An 18,486-nucleotide genomic window follows, 5' to 3' on the forward strand; every position below is an offset into this window, starting at 1 on the left:
TGCCAGGCATCGTGGATACTGCAAAAGCAGAAATTATACATTGTATATGGGATCTGCATAATTTCCATTTAGTTTCATTACTTGGAGCTGGGACAAACATTTTTTTGTGCAAGCAGCAAGAGAGATAACTTTGCAAAAACACTGGCTGGTCAAAGATATATTCTTTTGAAAGTCAGAATCTCATATAATGTATGCATATGGAAAAGTAAATTGTCATGTCTGACCGTAAGTAATAGGATCGTCTTACCAACAAGCGTTTAACAACATGGATCAAACAAAAAAATTATTAAAGTTTTATTACTAATCAATGAAGAATAAGTAGGAGTTATATTAAACATCAGGTGATTATGCTTGAAAAAAGTAGAAAGTTGTTTATTTGCAAGCTAATGCTTCCATAAATTATGAACATATATATTAATAAATTGGGTTTTGTAATAGATTTTCGCGACTAACTCTTGTTACGGTCACATGCTGCTATTGATTTTCATTTTTATAAAAAAATAAAAATTCTTTTTGGAGAAAAAAAAGAGCCTAATTAGGATTTAAAAGGCCTACGTAGGACTTTGTAACTCCTACATAGGAGATAAAAAAAAGCCTAATTAGGAGTTTATAAGTCCTACATAGGACTTTATAACTCCTTCGTAGGAGATAAAAAAGCCTAATTAGGACTTTATAATTCCTACATAGGATGATATATATATCAAAGAACTAAAAGCATAGAGTTTGACGGATATGTATGTTAGAGTATAACTTAAGATAGCATATTATGTAGGAAAATAGATTATATGGGTCAAAATGTAATTGTGGCAAGCTGCTTTAGTAAATACCCTTATTCTGTAGCCAGAGATGATTTCGAGCGAAATAACCAGAACTCAATAATCTGAATTATTGTGAGCAATACAACTAGTAGCGAAAATTGAACTCACTAAAGACGTCATTCTCTGCATATATTTAACGATGTTTCTGTATTATGTCTGTTTAGTTATTTAATTATACACATACGAAATGGCCGAAAATGGATAAATTGCTCGTTTGATTCAGCTAGTTTGTATTGAAAATGTAATCTTTAAAGCCTTTTAAACTTTTCATAAAATCATATTTTAGACATTGAAATGCTTATATAAGTTTGTCGAAGAGCTGTGAAGCAAATTTTCAGGATACATCGCCAATGCTTACAGACACTTCACCCTAAGACACTGTACACTTCAGAAACCTGAAAGGTGAAGTGTGGCAGCATTGACACATGTCTTGTTCCATTGCCAATATAACATTTCTTATAAAGTCATAAAAACCTATGTAGGAGATATAAACTCCTAATTAGGCTTTTGGCTTTTTTTTAATCTCTTATGTAGGAGTTATAAACATCTAATTAAGCTTTTTTATCTCCTACGTAGGAGTTTATTTTTTTTATTGAACATTATGAGTTGGCACCAGAATGCTTCCGTAGAACTTTAATCTTTTTCTTCACTTACTGTTAAGTTTTATTTAAACAAGACTTATGATTTGGGTTAGCTATACAGTAAAGGTTTAATAGTATATTGCTTACATACTTACTGTCACACAATGTCAAAGATAAAACAGGCACATTTAAAATTAATGAAGCAAGAACTGGCTTTTAAAATGCTAACTTGTTTATGTTTATTTGAGCATTTCAACATTATAATTAACTGATTAATAGTTTATTTTTATTTTATGAATTTTTCTTTTTATTTGTGATCAAGTTTTCTTTTAAGTGAAATACTGTTTTTTTTTACCCCAAAAAGTCGTTATGTTTTTCTGATATCAAAAGATTACCATTTTTATAAGAAATCAGGTTGAGAAAATGATAAGTCACTGCAAGTTTTTATCCCTTTCAGAACTTCAGACACTGCTGAAAATATTCTCAGTCTGTCATCATGAATACTATGTGGAAACATTTGATGAACCCGAAAAGTGGAATTCTAGAAAGACCTTTGACCTATACATATTTGAAATCATGTAGAAGATTTCAGCATCTGACAATTAGCAGAAATTTCAGTCAGAGGTACAAGGGAAAATGTTGTCAAAGAGAGGCAATGATGGTAAAGTCTAGAATTTGTTTAATGAGCATGGAGAAATGTCTTTTAAACAGAGAAAGTCATTCTTGGCAAAATTCCAACTACTTGTTAAAGACGAAGAAACACTTAACAGAACAACCAATGCTTCCTAATGATCGTTTTTCACAGAAGCGGTATTATAGTTCATCTATATTTGTGAGTGACAGACACTCCGATATCTCATCTGCTTTCAGTTATGACCTTGACCTTGAGGAGAAATTGGTGGATATTGAGCAGCTGAAAGTAAACCTACAAAGAAGAGGGCTGGACATTAATATTGATCAGTTGGTAAGACTAAGAAGTATTGCAAAGTTAATAGTCCTTTACATAACTTGGGGGTATAATTAATGTTTTTTTGTTGTTTTTTTTTATAAATCATCAATTAAAAATGTAAAATTAATTTTATTCATAAAAATGATAACATGTTTAATTCGCACATTTATTTATTTATTTTCTAATTGTTGAACTATATGTATAAATTGCATTCAGTGGTTCACAAAAGATAATTTTTATGAGCAGTTTTCTCCAAACCTAATTGACAAAATGTTTGCAAATTTCACACATGCATCCAGATTAAAAGTCAATGTTCATTATTTCTGTGATTTAGGCACTGTCACAGCATCATATGTTGTTGTGTTTTTTTTTTAATATGGAAATCTTGATCCAAGTTTTGAACGCTAGCAAGAGAAGTATTTTTTATTTTTATTTTTTGCAACAACATAGATCACAGTAAACCATTCAAGATACTTCAAAAAACATTACTTGAAGGTTTTGTCATGTTTTTGTTGCTATAGAAACAAGACTATGCAGGATATCTTCAACTTGGAGAGGAGAAAGTGAAGCTTGAGTTGAAAAGAGAAAATATTGCCAGCCAAATAGCTAAAATAGTTGGTGAACAAAAACGGAGTGGAACAAAGGTAGTTTAATTGTACTGTGTTTCACTAAGTTATTTGTATTTTTAATTCCTGGTATGATTTTGTTGTAAGTAAAAACTAGAAAATGTTTTAAGTGAAAGAAATGACTGCCTTTAGGAGATTGTAACAAAGGGTTCTTTTGACATTTTAAGTTTTGTGAATTTTCAACAAATCTAATTTCTTATGTAGAATCCACATGTACATATAATCTGGTTTCAGTAGTTGTATAACTTGTAAAATTATGTACATGTACGAGGGGTTATCCAAAAATTCGTGGACTTTCTTTGTTGCATAAAATATATTTGAGATATTAATTTGAAATTCTTACACTGCTTAGAAGAATTAATAACAAATAAACACAGAAAAATTCATGTGAGTAGCTTCTTACATTACAACAATATTTAATTTTACATAAACACATGTCGGCGACAGCGGCGCACTCCAAAATGTTATTGACGTCAACGTCATAATATTAACATACAACTTGTGCTCCAACGTTACGCGGTCAATGACAGTTCCTGCTTCTCAAAGTAATGTCCATCACTAAATTTCTTATGCCACTTTAACACTAATGATCGTGAAATTTTCTTTTCTCTGTTCGTCTGCTGATTTTTAAAAAAGTTTTTGTAGGTGTCGTTCCCAAATTACAACAAAAAATTATGATCGCTTTATGATCGCGCGACTTTCTAATTACCGCGAGTCCGTCATTTTCTCGTTGTAAACAATAAAGGCGTCTGGCGTTTCAAGCGATATCAACAAAAATAAACGGAAATGACGTCCATTATTTTAACGAATTACTTAAATGACATCATAGAAGAAATATGCGATGTTCAGCGGGTTTTCTAAGTTAATTTTTTAGGTTTTTTTAGCAAGAAATATACGATGATTTACTGCGCTTTTCTACCGTGCGCCGGGTGCCGTGTATTTGCTTATTTAAAAGCAATATAAAATCATTATTTATTTACACAATTAACTGTTCCTTTCAAAATGTGTTGATAATATTCTACAATGTATGCTGATAAAATTTCATTACAATACAAGTTGACGTTCAAAAGATATTTAAAAAGTCCACGAATTTTTGGATAACCCCTCGTATATAAAGAATATCCAAAATTTTAAATGTGAAATTTCAGACAAAGGATCAGACTTCACAAATGAAGTGTCTCAAAGAAGAAGGAAAGAATACCAAATCTCACTTAAAACAGCTTATGGTAAGTAGAATCTGGCAGTATTTTTTGCTTATTTTTTGGTTGAGTTTAACATGGCACCAACACAGTATAGGTCTTGTAGCGACTTTCCAGCTTTACTTGTGGAGGAAAACCTCAGGTGCCCCTTTGAACATAATTTCAGGCACAAACAGGCACCGGCGCCCCATAAGCTAGCTGGATAGCTCTCTCACATGAAGTATGAAGAGATGCTGGAGTGGCTGGAACCTGTTGCAGTGATAATTTATTAATTGCTAATATTACCCGTAAATGTGAGATAAAGTTGATTATCAATACAAGTATTATAAAATAAACTTGATTATTTATTTATAGCTATTGATGAATGAAGTAATTTGATTATTCATTAATACTTTAATAGATATTGAGAAATGAGCTAAAAGTAATTATTAACTACTAGCTATTGTTAAATTCAGATGAAGTTTTTTATTTCTTTGTAACTTTTGTAAAATGAAATAAAGTTGATTATTTTTTACTAACTGTTGTGAAATGAGGTAAAGTCTACCATAATACAATGAATTTTGCAGGTTAAATACTGGGATGTAGAGGAGAGAGTCATGTTACTTGCATTGTCCTTACCCAGCAATCTTTCTATAGATGTTGTAAGTATATTGTCCGGAATTCTTTACTGCGTTATTTACTGCACTGTTACATAATTTGTTTTATAAAAAGTCATTCAATACATTTATTAATGACTGGAGATTCTTTTTTTATGTAGATTAATTGTGAAGAATACATTGTATAGTGAATGTTAGTTTTATGGGTTATGATTGGTCGTTAGTGCTAGTGATCCAGAGAGCAGTCTCATATTGATTTATATTATCATTGGTTTAAATAATATTGAAATCATAACTGATTTAAATATAACGACTGATATATAGTTACCTTTTGAATGCTAGAAACAATAAAATAAATGGACCTATATCACCATTATGCATCCTTGCTAACTTAGGCTTACTTGATACATATACACTTCATTCATGTTGAATGTAGTTCAGTGGAATCAGTACCCATGGTTTCCGATGATGCCAATATGAAGCTTGTTCATCTATCCGCCCTTGCTCTCTACTTTTGTATTTTAAATACTTATGTTTTGATATCAGAGTCTTTCATATTAACAAATGAACTGTTTAAAAATTTCAAGGCCGGGCAGATCAGTTACATACATTTTGCAGAGTAAAGGTCAAATCAGTTCGTGTCCTGTAATATTTGACAAATGCTGATAATTTTAGACAGGGTCACTCTATTTTCTAGGAGGCATAAAGTATATCGGTGTATGTTACTAAATAAAGAATTATTATCATGGCTACAAAGATTTAAAATATTTTCCATTTTCCAGCCAGACGACTTAAAAGTTCTACAGGAACATTTTGAAGGTAAAGTCAGTAATTGTTTGTTAACCTAAAAAGGAATTAACTTCCAATTAAAACAGCATGCCTCCAGATGAGTAAAAATATTTCAAGAAAATTAAATTTGAGATAAATATATTGAGGTTTTATGAAGGTAAAAAGATTCAAGATTAAATTATTGTTTTACATGTTATGTGCAATTAAAGACTGATTTTGTTATACTTACCTCACCTTACCTTACCCTTACCTAACCCTCACTTTACCCTACCTTACCCTTACTTTATCTAATCTTACCCTTACCTTAACCTTACTTTATCTTATTTACGCTTATTTTACCTAACCCTAACCTTACCTTTATCTTACACTTACCTTACCTACCCTTACCTTACCTACCCTTATCTTACCCTTAATTTACCTTACCTTACTTACACCTTACCATCCCATACCTTACCTTATCCTTACATTTACCTTACTTTACCATACCTTACCCTTACTTTACCTTACCTTACTTTATATTGCCAAGAATTTTAATCTCTGACTTTATGCGCTAAAGATTGCATTGGTATTTAAGAATGGCACAGAAGTTGTAATGATATTGTATATATAATATATTTCAGAGAGAAAGCCTACATTACCAGTAGATCATGAGGAAGTGTTGAGACAATCAGATATGGTCAGATTAAGGTATGTTTGATTTGCTATTTCTTAGTGAAAATAACGTGTTTTAGCATATGATAAATTCTTATTAACTTGATAAAAGTTTGAGTGGTGATCATAACAAAACTATTTTACCTTGTTTTTTAAGTTGACAAAAGTCTTAAGCAAGTGGTATATTTTCATTCAAGATATATAGTGCTCAAATTTGATATTTGAAAATACTGATAATAGCTATATAGTCTCTTTTAAATGTAAAATAAACATCTTTTGAGTTTATGCAGAGAAGATTTATTAAAATTTTAAACTCAACACATTATAGGTAAACACCGTATGTATTCATAGTGTCTGTAAAAAATCTGCCACTTTTAAAAAAAATTTAAAAGCAAGGATGAAATCAACTTGACCAGTACATGTAATTGAGAATGCAGCTTCCAAAACATAGTTTGTGTTTATATATTTACCTATTGACCTATTGAAAAGTTGAAACAAGCTGGCCGGCATAGCTCAATAGGTTAGATTGCCAGACTTGTAATCTCGACATTGTGGGTTTGATTCCTGGACTGGCCAACTTAAATTACTAAACTAACGTTCGGCGCACTAAAGAACCAGGAGAAGATTCTGGAATTGGGGCATCTCTCTGTATCTGTATCTTGCACTATCCTCCAAAATCTAAAATGACTAATACATGTACTCTTTGGGAGGATTCACCCATAAGGGCACCCAGTGGTGAGAATAAATGAATTCAAGTACACACACACTTGAAACAATAGCTTTATTGGTCAATTTCAAAATGACATCATGTCTTGAGTAAAAGTTTTATTATCATAAGTCAATGAATAAAGAATTTCTTATACTTCTTTCTATTGTTTTGATTTTATTGAAAAACTTTCAATATTTGAGATGCAGTTGTAACTTTATGTTTGTTATATATATATCTGTTATATGTTTCAGGAATGTTGGACACAAGGCTTACTACCTGACTGGCAGACTAGCTGTGTTAGAACAAGAACTGGTCACCTACTTCTCTACACAACTTCGATCTCAACACATACACCAGATGGCAGCACCAGAAATGTTTAAAGCTCCCGTTGTGGTGGGTTTGATTTGTATACACTCATCAGAGAAGTGCTGTCTTTTTAGCTCACCTGTCACAAAGTGACAGGGTGAGCTTTTGTGATCGCTTTTCGTCCGGCGTCCGTCCGTTGTCCGTCCGTAAACTTTTGCTTTAAATGACATCTCCTCATAAACCACTGAGCCAATTTCATCCAAACTTCACAGGAATGTTCCTTTGGTGGTCACCTTTAAAAATTGTTCAAAGAATTTAATTCCATACAGAACTCTGGTTGCCATGGCAACCGAAAGAAAAATCTTTAAATATCTTCTTTTAAACAACCGTAAGAGCTAGAGCTTAGATATTTGGCATGAAACATCTTCTAATGAGTGTCCACCAAGTTTGTTCAAATAAAAGCCCTGGGGTCAAAATTGGCCCCGCCCCAGGGGGTCATAGATTTTCCCTATATGCATATAGTAAAAACTTAAAAAAATCTTCTTTTAAAGAACCCAAAGAGCTAGAGCTAAGATATTTGGCATGAAACATCTTCTAGTGAGTGTCTACCAAGTTTGTTCAAATAAAAGCCCTGGGGTCAAAATTGGCTCCTCCCCGGGGGGTCATTGATTTTCCCTATATGCATATAGTAAAAACTTAAAAAATCTTTTAAAGAACTGTAAGAGCTAGAGCTTAGATATTTGGCATGAAACATCTTCTAGTGAATGTCTACCAAGTTTGTTCAAATAAAAACCCTGGGGTCAAAATTGGCCCCGCCCCAGGGGGTCATTGATTTTCCCTATATGCATATAGTAAAAACTTAAAAAATCTTCTTTTAAAGAACCCAAAGAGCTAGAGCTAAGATATTTGGCATGAAACATCTTCTAGTGAGTGTCTACCAAGTTTGTTCAAATAAAAGCCCTTGGGTCAAAATTGGCCCCGCCCCGGGGGGTCATTGATTTTCCCTATATGCATATAGTAAAAACTTAAAAAATCTTCTTTTAAAGAACTGTAAGAGCTAGAGCTTAGATATTTGGCATGAAACATCTTCTAGTGAATGTCTACCAAGTTTGTTGAAATAAAAACCCTGGGGTCAAAATTGGCCCGCCCAGGGGGTCATTGATTTTCCCTATATGCATATAGTAAAAAACTTAAAAAATCTTCTTTTAAAGAACCCAAAGAGCTAGAGCTAAGATATTTGGCATGAAACATCTTCTAGTGAGTGTCTACCAAGTTTGTTCAAATAAAAGCCCTGGGGTCAAAATTGGCCCCGCCCCGGGGGGTCATTGATTTTCCCTATATGCATATAGTAAAAACTTAAAAAATCTTCTTTTAAAGAACTGTAAGAGCTAGAGCTTAGATATTTGGCATGAAACATCTTCTAGTGAATGTCTACCAAGTTTGTTCAAATAAAAACCCTGGGGTCAAAATTGCCTCGCCCCAGGGGGTCATTGATTTTCCCTATATGCATATAGTTAAAACTTAAAAAATCTTCTTTTAAAGAACCTTAAGAGCTAGAGCTTAGATATTTGGCATGAAACATCTTCTAGTGAATGTCTATCAAGTTTGTTGAAATAAAAGCCCTTGGGTGAAAATTGGCCCCGCCCCAGGGGGTCATTGATTTTCCCTATATGCATATAGTAAAAACTTAAAAAATCTTCTTTTAAAGAACCCAAAGAGCTAGAGCTAAGATATTTAGCATGAAACATGTTCTAATGGGTGTCTACCAAGTATGTTCAAATAAAAGCCCTGGGGTCAAAACTGGCCCGCCCCGGGGGTCATTGATTTTCCTTATATGTGTATAGCAAAAACTTAAAAATCTTCTTTGAAAAAACCCAAATAGCTAGAGTTTAGATATTAAGCATAAAACATCTTTAAGTAAATATCTACAAAGTTTGTTCAAATAAAAGCCCGGGGGTCAAAACTGGCCCTGCCCCAGGGGTGTCATTGTTTTTAACTATATGTGTATAGTAAAAACTTGAAAAATCTTCTTTTAAAAAACCCAATGAGCATGAAACATCTTCTTATGGGTATCTACCAAGTTTGTTGAAATAAACAAATAAAAGCCCTTGGGTAAAAATTGGCCCGGGGGGGGGCTATATACAGGTGAGCGACCTCAGGGCCATCATGGCCCTCTTGTTTTCAATAACATATTTGTTTCTCCGATATGATCAGTTTGTGTAAGAATTAGTGATTTGACATGGTATCGAGGTCATGATATCGATATGATTCCATACTTCCATTAATAGTGTTACACAATAGATCTACCAATTTAAGTTTAAGCATTATTATATAAGATAAGTTTGATTCTAAGCACTCTCAAGTCTTCTTTCTTGAATAAACTATCATATGAGGAAACTTGGTCATGTTTGGGGAAGGGCGCTACAATGTACACTCCCTTGGTTGAAAGGCAAACTTGGTCACCACTAGACCATGGTTTTCATTCTTGTATTAGAATGCTTAATGATTCTTTTATATGACAATAATAGTATGTAGAAAAATGACATTATGGCGCTGTATAAAGTTATCCAACCTGATTGTATATATTTAAACTTTGATCCTGTTTGTTAGTTTGTCATTTTTTATCATAAGAGTCGCCATATGACCTATGACATATGTTGGTGTGAAGTAAAACCATGTAAAAAAAATCAAATATTAAAGTTTTAAATTATTCGCCAATAGTATGTCACTTCCAATTGTTGAAAAACTATACTATAAGTGAATTAATGGTCTGAATAACATATTTGCTTATTTCATGCAGGAATCTGGCGGCATAGATATGATGGACCCGGCTTCTGTATACAGACTGCAGCATAAACTGGGAACCATTGATATGTCAGACCGGCACACTGATCACATGTTTCTACACGGAACCTCACACCTCTCTTTTCTATGTAAGTGTTGTAAACGTATGACTGTGATAATATTACATGAGTAATCTGCCGTAACAACCAGAACATTTGGGTGTTATAGAAATTATATATCATATTTCTGGGTATATTCTGTCTTATTTTACGACATGTATTATTACATGACCAAATATGACAAAGCAGAAATAATATCTGTAGTATAATTATATGAATGTGATCCATATGATTTGTTTGAACTTATTTCATTTTGTAACATATAAATATTGTAAAATTAAGAGGAGGTATATTATATTAGTCAAATTGTCATCATAAGAACTTATACATGTATTGGGATGTCTTGGATTTTGCTTGTTAGGATTGCACTTAATGTTTTAATGACATGGCCTAGCAAAGTTCATTCCAAATGTCAGATGAAGATTCTCTTATAATAACCTACTTTGTCTTAGTAACAGTCAAGATTGTGAAATAGTAATAGTAGTCCTTTAAAACAGATGTAAAATGAATATTTAGGATTATATTATATCAGTATCTGTCCACTTTGCAGCTTATTTTGCTAGAATGGAGCTTGCCTGTGAAAATTTACCTATACAAATGTTTGCTGTTGGAAGGAACTACATACCAGGTAGGTTAGAATTTGGTTTACTATTCCTTATAATGTACTTCATGTGCTTCTTCAATTAAAGAGAATATTGGTCTGTTTGGGGTAAATATGCTATATATAACACTGAGAAATAAGAAAATATGGATATTTTTTCCTTTCTATACGAGGTATATCGCATATTTTGGAAAAACAATTTCTTTGATACATGTATTTTATATTTTGTAAAAAAACAACAATTTTCATTAAAACTTTGAAAACAAACACAAATACAGATTGCTTACATCATTCAACAGAGTGAAAACTGTGCAAACCAAGTCTTTATTGTAGAATAACTTTCATCTATTGTAGTAAAGTTATTGTATTTGAATCTAAAAAAGCAAATATCATCAATTCTTTTAATGTAAATTAACAAATTTATGGAAACATATCAGTTAATATATACGCAGCTTTATGTCAGCAAGGAAGTTCATCAATGCTTTATCACCTGCACTATGAAGGATATATTCCAACTGATATGGATTTTATTTCATGTATACAACTTTGTATTTCACTGGTTGGCATATAATAATATTTGTAAATATGATATAATTGCAGAAAATGTAGAAAGGAAAAGTTTACCTGGTTTATATGGGGTGTTACAGTCAATCAAGGTGTGTATGTGTGCAGTGTGTAAATCCAGGGAGTCTAGTGCAGAGGTCGTGGAACAGTTCACAAATCTGTTAACGAAGCTATATCAACAATTTAAAGTACCTTTCAGGTATATATTTTCTGGTTAATTGTTTTAGTATCCATTGCATTCCTTGTGGCCTCCTTGACAGAGTGGTTAAAGTTGCTGACTTCAAATTACTTGCCCGTCACTGCTAGGGGTTCAAATCAAGAACTTTAGATTATTTCATGTGAGAAAGCTATCCAGCTAGGCTGGGAAAGTTGGTGGTTCTACTCAGGTGCCCACTTGTGCCTTAAGGGGCATCTGAGGTCTTTTATGATTGTTTTGATTTAACAGTATTTTCATGTGAAAATTTACTAGAATATTAACAAGGCTGATCCATCTATCAGTTATTAAAATTTGGGTATTTACTTAAGTAGTTCATTGATATAAGTTTTATAGAAAGTACAAGTTACTGCTGGGATGGCCTAGTGTAAGTGTCTGTCTGGTATTAGGGGCTAATCCAATCTTTAAGCCAGTGTGTATCAAATACTAATACTACTAAAAGCTTTGTTGCTCAGCACTTTGGGGATAGTTTAAAGACTTATCAGCCTGAAGTCAGTGTCTGGGTGGGGTTTTATGTAATAGTGTTGTCTGCAAAAAAAACCCTTCTAAATTTAATTGTGCTCACAATCTTTGTCAGGGTATATCTCATCTTCTATCTGCCAGCAAATTGCTTTACTGGTAATGTCATAATATATTATTTAATCATTATATACATGTTTATTTGAAACAGACTGGTTTCACTGCCAGCACCTTCTCTGACTGCAGCAGAAGAGAAAAGAATAGAATTACAGATGTGGATACCCAGTTTACAACAGTATCTTAAAGTATGTTTTTAATCTTTTTTTTTCATGATCTAGAACATGAATGTGAATGAATCACATCAAAATATTTTGAACTTAATTTATATTATTAAAACAACATAGCATAAGTATGTTTCGTGGCAAAATTTTTAAGCAATCAATTTTTAAGGTTAACACATGACTCACTATTGTGTCCATACAATCTCACAATTTTGTGGCATTCACTGCTTCTTAAAATAATCTTAAAATTGGAGTTATGGACCTTGACTTTGTCAGCTGTTCACCTGAAGAAAGTTCAGATATTAGTCACAGATTGTGTTAGAATTTCTGACATTTTAGTTAGAATAATTTCAGGAAATATTCTGATAGTTTAGCTGATTTTCAGTGAACATAATAAATTTGTTTTAGTTAGACATTATTTTGGCTATAAACATGACATTACTTTGGCTATAATTAAGATATAATTTTGACTATTATTATGGCATATATTGGCTAGAATAATGACATTACTTTGTCTATAATTATGATATTATTTTGACCAAAATTATGACAATATTTTGACTATTATTATAACATTACTTTTACTATAATTATAGCATTATTTTGTTATTATTATGGCATAAATTGGCTAGAATAATGACATTACTTTTATTATAATTAAGACATTATTTTGACCAAAATAATGACAATATTTTGGCTACAAACATGGCATTACTTTGGCTAAAATTATAGCATTATTTTGGCTATAGTTAAGATATAATTTTAGCTATAATTATGATTTTATTTTGACTATTATTATGACATTACTTTGACTTTAATTATGAAATTATTTTGGCTATTATTATGGCATTATATTGGCTAGAATAATGAAATTACTTTGACTATAATTATGGCATTATATTGGCTAGAATTATTGCATTTTATTGGCTAGAATAATGACATTATATTGGCGAGAGTTATGACATTGTTCTCATACATGAGGTAATGTGTTACAGATAGGATCCGTGTCAATGTGTGGAGACTACAACAGCAGAAGACTTATGATTAGATCATCACAAAATACACAAAACACATCCTCCAAACCTGTTTATATGGTAAGTTAATCCGACTTTTAGAGCGTGTTAGAGCAAATTATACTCATTATGAGCTTATAAGTGTGAGCGTTCTATTGGCTTTTATCTGTACATATGAAAAGGGTAGGTTATCAGGCCATCTTCTACCAGTAAATAGAAAAGATCAAAAGAATAGACAGTATTCAACTTGATAAGGATAGGAGGGCCATGGCCCTTTATTGTAACAAAGTAAATGGCTCTTTATTACATTTCATTTGTTTGTCTGTACATCTTTGCAAAAGTCTATTGTCAGCTTTTCTCTAAAAAAATAATTTTCTTAATACCTTTCTGCAGGGTGGTCAGCTGTATATTATTCACTAATATCTTAGATATTTGGTTATTGGACACTTTGTATGGACCTAGACTACAGCTGAAGTCAAGGCCGACCAAAGCTTTTAATAATTTTTGTCAAAATGCCTTTAATTAAAAAGGCCAAAATTACCATCTTGATTTATGAGAGAAGTGTTCTTGTTAGCAACATTCAACATTTATCTTGAAAAGATGGTCCTTTCTGTATTCTGAAGGCAAACTTTTTATGTAAAGAACAGGTATTATGTTTCACATTTTTAAGGTCCAAGCTTTACTGTAAGATTTTAAGATAAAAAAATATCATTGTGAATTATGAGTGTTGTGTTTTGTTTAAGGTACATTGTGAGGTCACTGATATAACCAGGATGATTGCAGTACTACTAGAATACCAACTCACAGATAACACTTGGGTAAGATAGCATCACTTGATTTTAAACCTTAAAATACATTAACTGAAAGTGACCAGCTGCCACTAATATCAATACTAACTTGTTTAAAGTTATCACAGGGACTTTGGATTCTTTCATGTGAGGAAGCTATCCAGCTAGCTTACGGAACGTCGGTGGTTCTACTCAGGTGCCCGTTCGTGCCTGAAATAATGCACGGAAGGGCACCTGAGGTCTTCCTCCACCAGTAAAGCTGGAACGTCGCGATATGACCTATACTGTGTCGATGTGACGTAAAACCCAAAACAAAACAAAAACAAAAAAGTTATTTTTCATATACATGTATCAATATTTATTTGTAGTACTTTAAGCTAATTTATTTTCATATGCATATATAAAACTTATTTGTATTGACTATTATTCAACAGAAAGCTGAGTTATTAAATAATGATAGAATCAGAATCAATTGCTTTTCAATTCTTTGCAGGATGCAAGTAGATAGATGAATTCAACCACGACATTCAGAGGACATAGGACAAAAAAATGTTTAAAAGTTAAGTTATGTGCAAATTTAAAATTTTTTTCTGAGTAGAATTTTCATCAATTTTTTTATTCCCCAAAAAATAATTTTTTTCATTTTGGATACATTTTATTTTTTAAAAAAAAGCAGAGATGGGAGATAACAGGGGATAAACGCTCTAAAATAAATCCATTTGGAAAAAAACCCCTGCTTTTTCAAAAAGTGGGAAAAAATTTGGTTTTTTTGTAGCAAATTTAAATTAAATTTGGGTGTAGATTTGATCCTTTTTATATTATACACCCTTTTTAAAAATTAAATTTTTCTTATCTTTGCTCAAAGTTAAAAAGTTTTGGGAAAATTTTTTAAAGCCCTTTTACTTGAAAAAAAAAAAACGCAGGAAAACCCACTGAGGAGCCCTTTTTTCCCTTGCATGTTATGTGAAAAAAATTAATAAGTATTTCCCTTTTTAAAAAAAAGTGGGTTCCCATGTCTTTGGGGAAAATATATTTAATAAGTGGGTTTGTTGGAGGGAGGGACATTTTACTATTAATTTAAAATTTTTAAAAGATCCCGTTTAAATGTGTTGGGTTTTAAAAAACTTTTTTATGATTTTCCATAATTACATGGGTTTTTTATTAAAAAATTTCAAAAAAATCTTAATGTCTGTTTTAGATTGTTTGTATGACAGTATCCATGCTTATCTCAGTTATGCCTTGAGAGTGGCTTGTTGCTGTCATGTAAGAGAGTGACATTTTGCTATCATGTTAAATAGAGAGTGGCTTCTTGCTGTCATGTAAGAGAGTGGCATTATGCTATCATATTAAATAGAGAGTGGTTTGTTACTGTCAAGTAAGAGAGTGGCATTAAGCTATCATGTTAAATAGAGAGTGACTTGTTGCTATCATGTAAGAAAGTGGCATTTTGCTATCATATTAAATAGAGAGTGGCCTCTTACTGTCATGTAAGAGAGTGGCATTAAGCTATCATGTTAAATAGAGAGTGGCTTCTTGCTGTCATATAAGAGAGTGGCATATGCTATCATGTTAAATAGAGAGTTATTTCTTGCTGTCATGTAAGAGATGGTCTTGCTATCATTTTAATAGAGAGTGGCCTCTTACTGTCATGTAAGAGAGTGGCATTAAGCTATCATGTTAAATAGAGAGTGGCCTCTCTTGCTGTCATGTAAGAGAGTGGCATTATGCTATCATATTAAATAGAGAGTGGCTTGTTGCTGCCATGTAAGAGAGTGGCATTTTGCTATCATGTTTAATAGAGAGTGGCCTCTTACTGTCATGTAACAGAGTGGCATTTTGCTATCATGTTAAATAGAGAGTGGCTTGTTGCTGTCATGTTAGAGAGTGGCATTTTGCTATCATATTAAATAGAGAGTGGCTTCTTGCTGTCATGTAAGAGAGTGGCATTTTGCTATCATGTTAAATAGAGAGTGGCTTCTTGCTGTCACGTGAGAGAGTGGCATTTTGCTATCATGTTAAATAGAGAGTGGCCTCTTGCTGTCATGTAAGAGAGTGGTATTTTGCTATCATGTTAAATAGAGAGTGGCTTCTTGCTGTCCTGTAAGAGAGTGGCATTTTGCTATCATGTTAAATAGAGAGTGTCTTCTTGCTAGAGTGGCATTTTGATATCATGTTAAATAGAGAGTGGCCTCTTGCTGTCATGTAAGAGTGGTATTTTGCTATCATATTAAATAGAGAGTGGCTTCTTGCTCGCACGTAAGAGAGTGACATTTTGCTATCATGTTAAATAGAGTGACCTCTTGCTGTCACATAAGAGAGTGGCATTATGCTATCATATTAAATAGAGTGGCCTCTTGCTGTCACAAGAGAGTGGCATTATGCTATCATGTTAAATAGAGAGTGGCCTCTTGCTGTTATGTAAGAGAGTGACATTTTGCTATCATGTTAAATAGAGAGTGGCTTCTTACTGTTATGTAAGAGAGTGGCATTTTGCTATCATATTAAATAGAGAGTGGCTTCTTGCTGTAATGTGAGGAAGTGGCACTATGCTATCATGTTAAATAGAGAGTGGCTTCTTGCTGTCATGTGAGGGAGTAGCAATACACTATCAATTTAATTAGAGACTGGCCTCTTGCTGTCGTGTAAAAGAGTGGTATTTTGCTATTATGTTAAATAGAGAGTGGTTTCTTGCTGTCATGTAAGAGAGTGACATTATACTATTATGTTAAAAAAAGAGTGGCTTCTTGCTGCCATGTGAGGGAGTGGCATTGTGCTATTATGTTCACCAGAGAGTGGCTTCTTGCTGTCATGTGAGATAGTTTCATTAAGCTATCATGTTAAATAGAGAGTTGCTTCTTGCTGTCATGTAAGAGAGTGGCATTTTGCTATAATGTAAAATAGAGAGTGGCTTGTTGCTGTCATGTAAGAGAGTGGCATTTTGCTATCATGTTAAATAGAGAGTGGCTTGTTGCTGTCATGTAAGAGAGTGGCATTTTGCTATCATGTTAAATAGAGAGTGGCGTCTTGCTGTCATGTAAAATGCTGAAAAATGGCAACAAATGTTATAAGAGGAATTTTCAATACAGTGGTAGCATAATGGCTGAAATAGCAAAATGTATCAATAAAGTACATGCATTATTTTTTTTATGCAATAATAAAAAGGAAATTGTAGTTTGTTATTGATTCATAAACAAGTTAACCCTAAAGAACCAATATGAAATAGTATGAACATTTTCTTGAACTTTTTGTCAGTCTTAACTTCAAATTTGATAATGGTAAACCTAATGACCAAAATTAAGTGATGTAATGCTTTCGAAGAGAGCTTGACATCATGAAAATAACCTGTAAAAAAATAATGGTCTGAAGAAACAATATACAGGAAACGAAATCATTTGAACTATTCCATCAGCCTTTTACTTGAAGTCCATAAGTCTCTTGTGGAATGGTATTAATGTGTCACATTAAAGGTTCGTAGTTAATTGCCATATGAACACATCTGTGTATGTTTCTAAATTCAAAATTTTACCATTTCAAATATTTTTTGTTTTTTAAAATTTATTTCAAATTTAAATATTGAATTTTGCGTAAGCCATTGCAAGGGGGATGAACCGTAACTTGAACTCTCTAGTTCCGTCCATGCATGGAGACGATCTTGAGGCGTGAATTATGGCCCACACCAAGAAACATGTACAGATAATAATGTAGAAATAAATATAATTAGCTCCCTTCTGAAACAAAGGTCAGTTGTAAATGAAGTATATGCCGTCCCATATGGTTCATTCAACACACAAATCAAACAGCTTGCAACATTTTTACTTTTTCCATTTTGGAAAAAGTTATTGGTGTATTGTCTTCATACTTGGCTACAACAACCCTTGGGAATACCAGACTAAACTTGATATTCATTCATAAATGACCTTGACTTTCAAGGTCACATGTCTAAGTTTTATTTGATTGTTTGCTATTCGGAGTGGCTGTAACTTTGTTACTTTAGAATGGATGTCTCCAAACTTGAACATGGCAGTCTTTTCGGATAGACCTTCAAGTTAACTAGACAGACCATGACCTTCATTTATAAATGACCTTGACATTGAAGGTCAAATTATTGAAATTTTCTTTTTTGCTATCACTGGCTATAACTTTATTAATAAAATATATTGACTTTATATTAAGATAAAATATTCCTTAGGAAAATACCTTAATGTACATTAAACTCAAATTGACCTTGGATCATTTATTACATTGACCTTGAAGGTTAAATCAGTGAAGTTTCACAAATTTTTGCTGTAATTGACTGTACCTGGAATATAAATACATGGATTATCTTCATACTTTGACAAAACAACCTTTTGGACAAGGCCTTTTAAAATGTTGAACTTGAACTTTAGCTTTAAATGGTCAAACTATTGAATTTTGTTTAAATTGTCATAATTAAATTT

General features: G+C 32.5%; 1 protein-coding gene across 1 annotated transcript; it reads left to right on the forward strand.

Annotated features, from left to right (window-relative positions):
• The first annotated feature begins 241 nt into the window (after window positions 1-241).
• LOC132736110 (serine--tRNA ligase, mitochondrial-like) lies at window positions 242-14,598 on the forward strand. Its single transcript, XM_060723191.1, has 15 exons — window positions 242-341; window positions 1,857-2,363; window positions 2,870-2,992; window positions 4,123-4,200; window positions 4,740-4,814; window positions 5,552-5,588; window positions 6,179-6,245; window positions 7,170-7,311; window positions 10,025-10,157; window positions 10,678-10,755; window positions 11,329-11,491; window positions 12,177-12,270; window positions 13,242-13,340; window positions 14,003-14,077; window positions 14,541-14,598. Exons 2-15 carry the CDS (start codon window positions 1,896-1,898, stop codon window positions 14,553-14,555), a joined length of 1,647 nt encoding a protein of 548 aa, XP_060579174.1. The 5' UTR covers window positions 242-341; window positions 1,857-1,895; the 3' UTR covers window positions 14,556-14,598.
• The last annotated feature ends 3,888 nt before the right edge of the window (window positions 14,599-18,486 follow it).

This window comes from Ruditapes philippinarum, unplaced genomic scaffold (assembly GCF_026571515.1).
Source record: "Ruditapes philippinarum isolate M1 unplaced genomic scaffold, ASM2657151v2 ctg4279_1_1_1_1, whole genome shotgun sequence".
NCBI classification, from domain to species: Eukaryota; Metazoa; Mollusca; class Bivalvia; order Venerida; family Veneridae; genus Ruditapes; species Ruditapes philippinarum.

Coding starts and splice junctions, on each gene's coding strand:
- LOC132736110 (XM_060723191.1), top strand. CDS start 1,896: ATGAATACTATGTGGAAACATTTGATGAACCCGAAAAGTGGAATTCTA. Junction 4,201..4,739: donor CTCACTTAAAACAGCTTATG/GTAAGTAGAATC, acceptor TGAATTTTGCAG/GTTAAATACTGGGATGTAGA. Junction 4,815..5,551: donor GCAATCTTTCTATAGATGTT/GTAAGTATATTG, acceptor TCCATTTTCCAG/CCAGACGACTTAAAAGTTCT.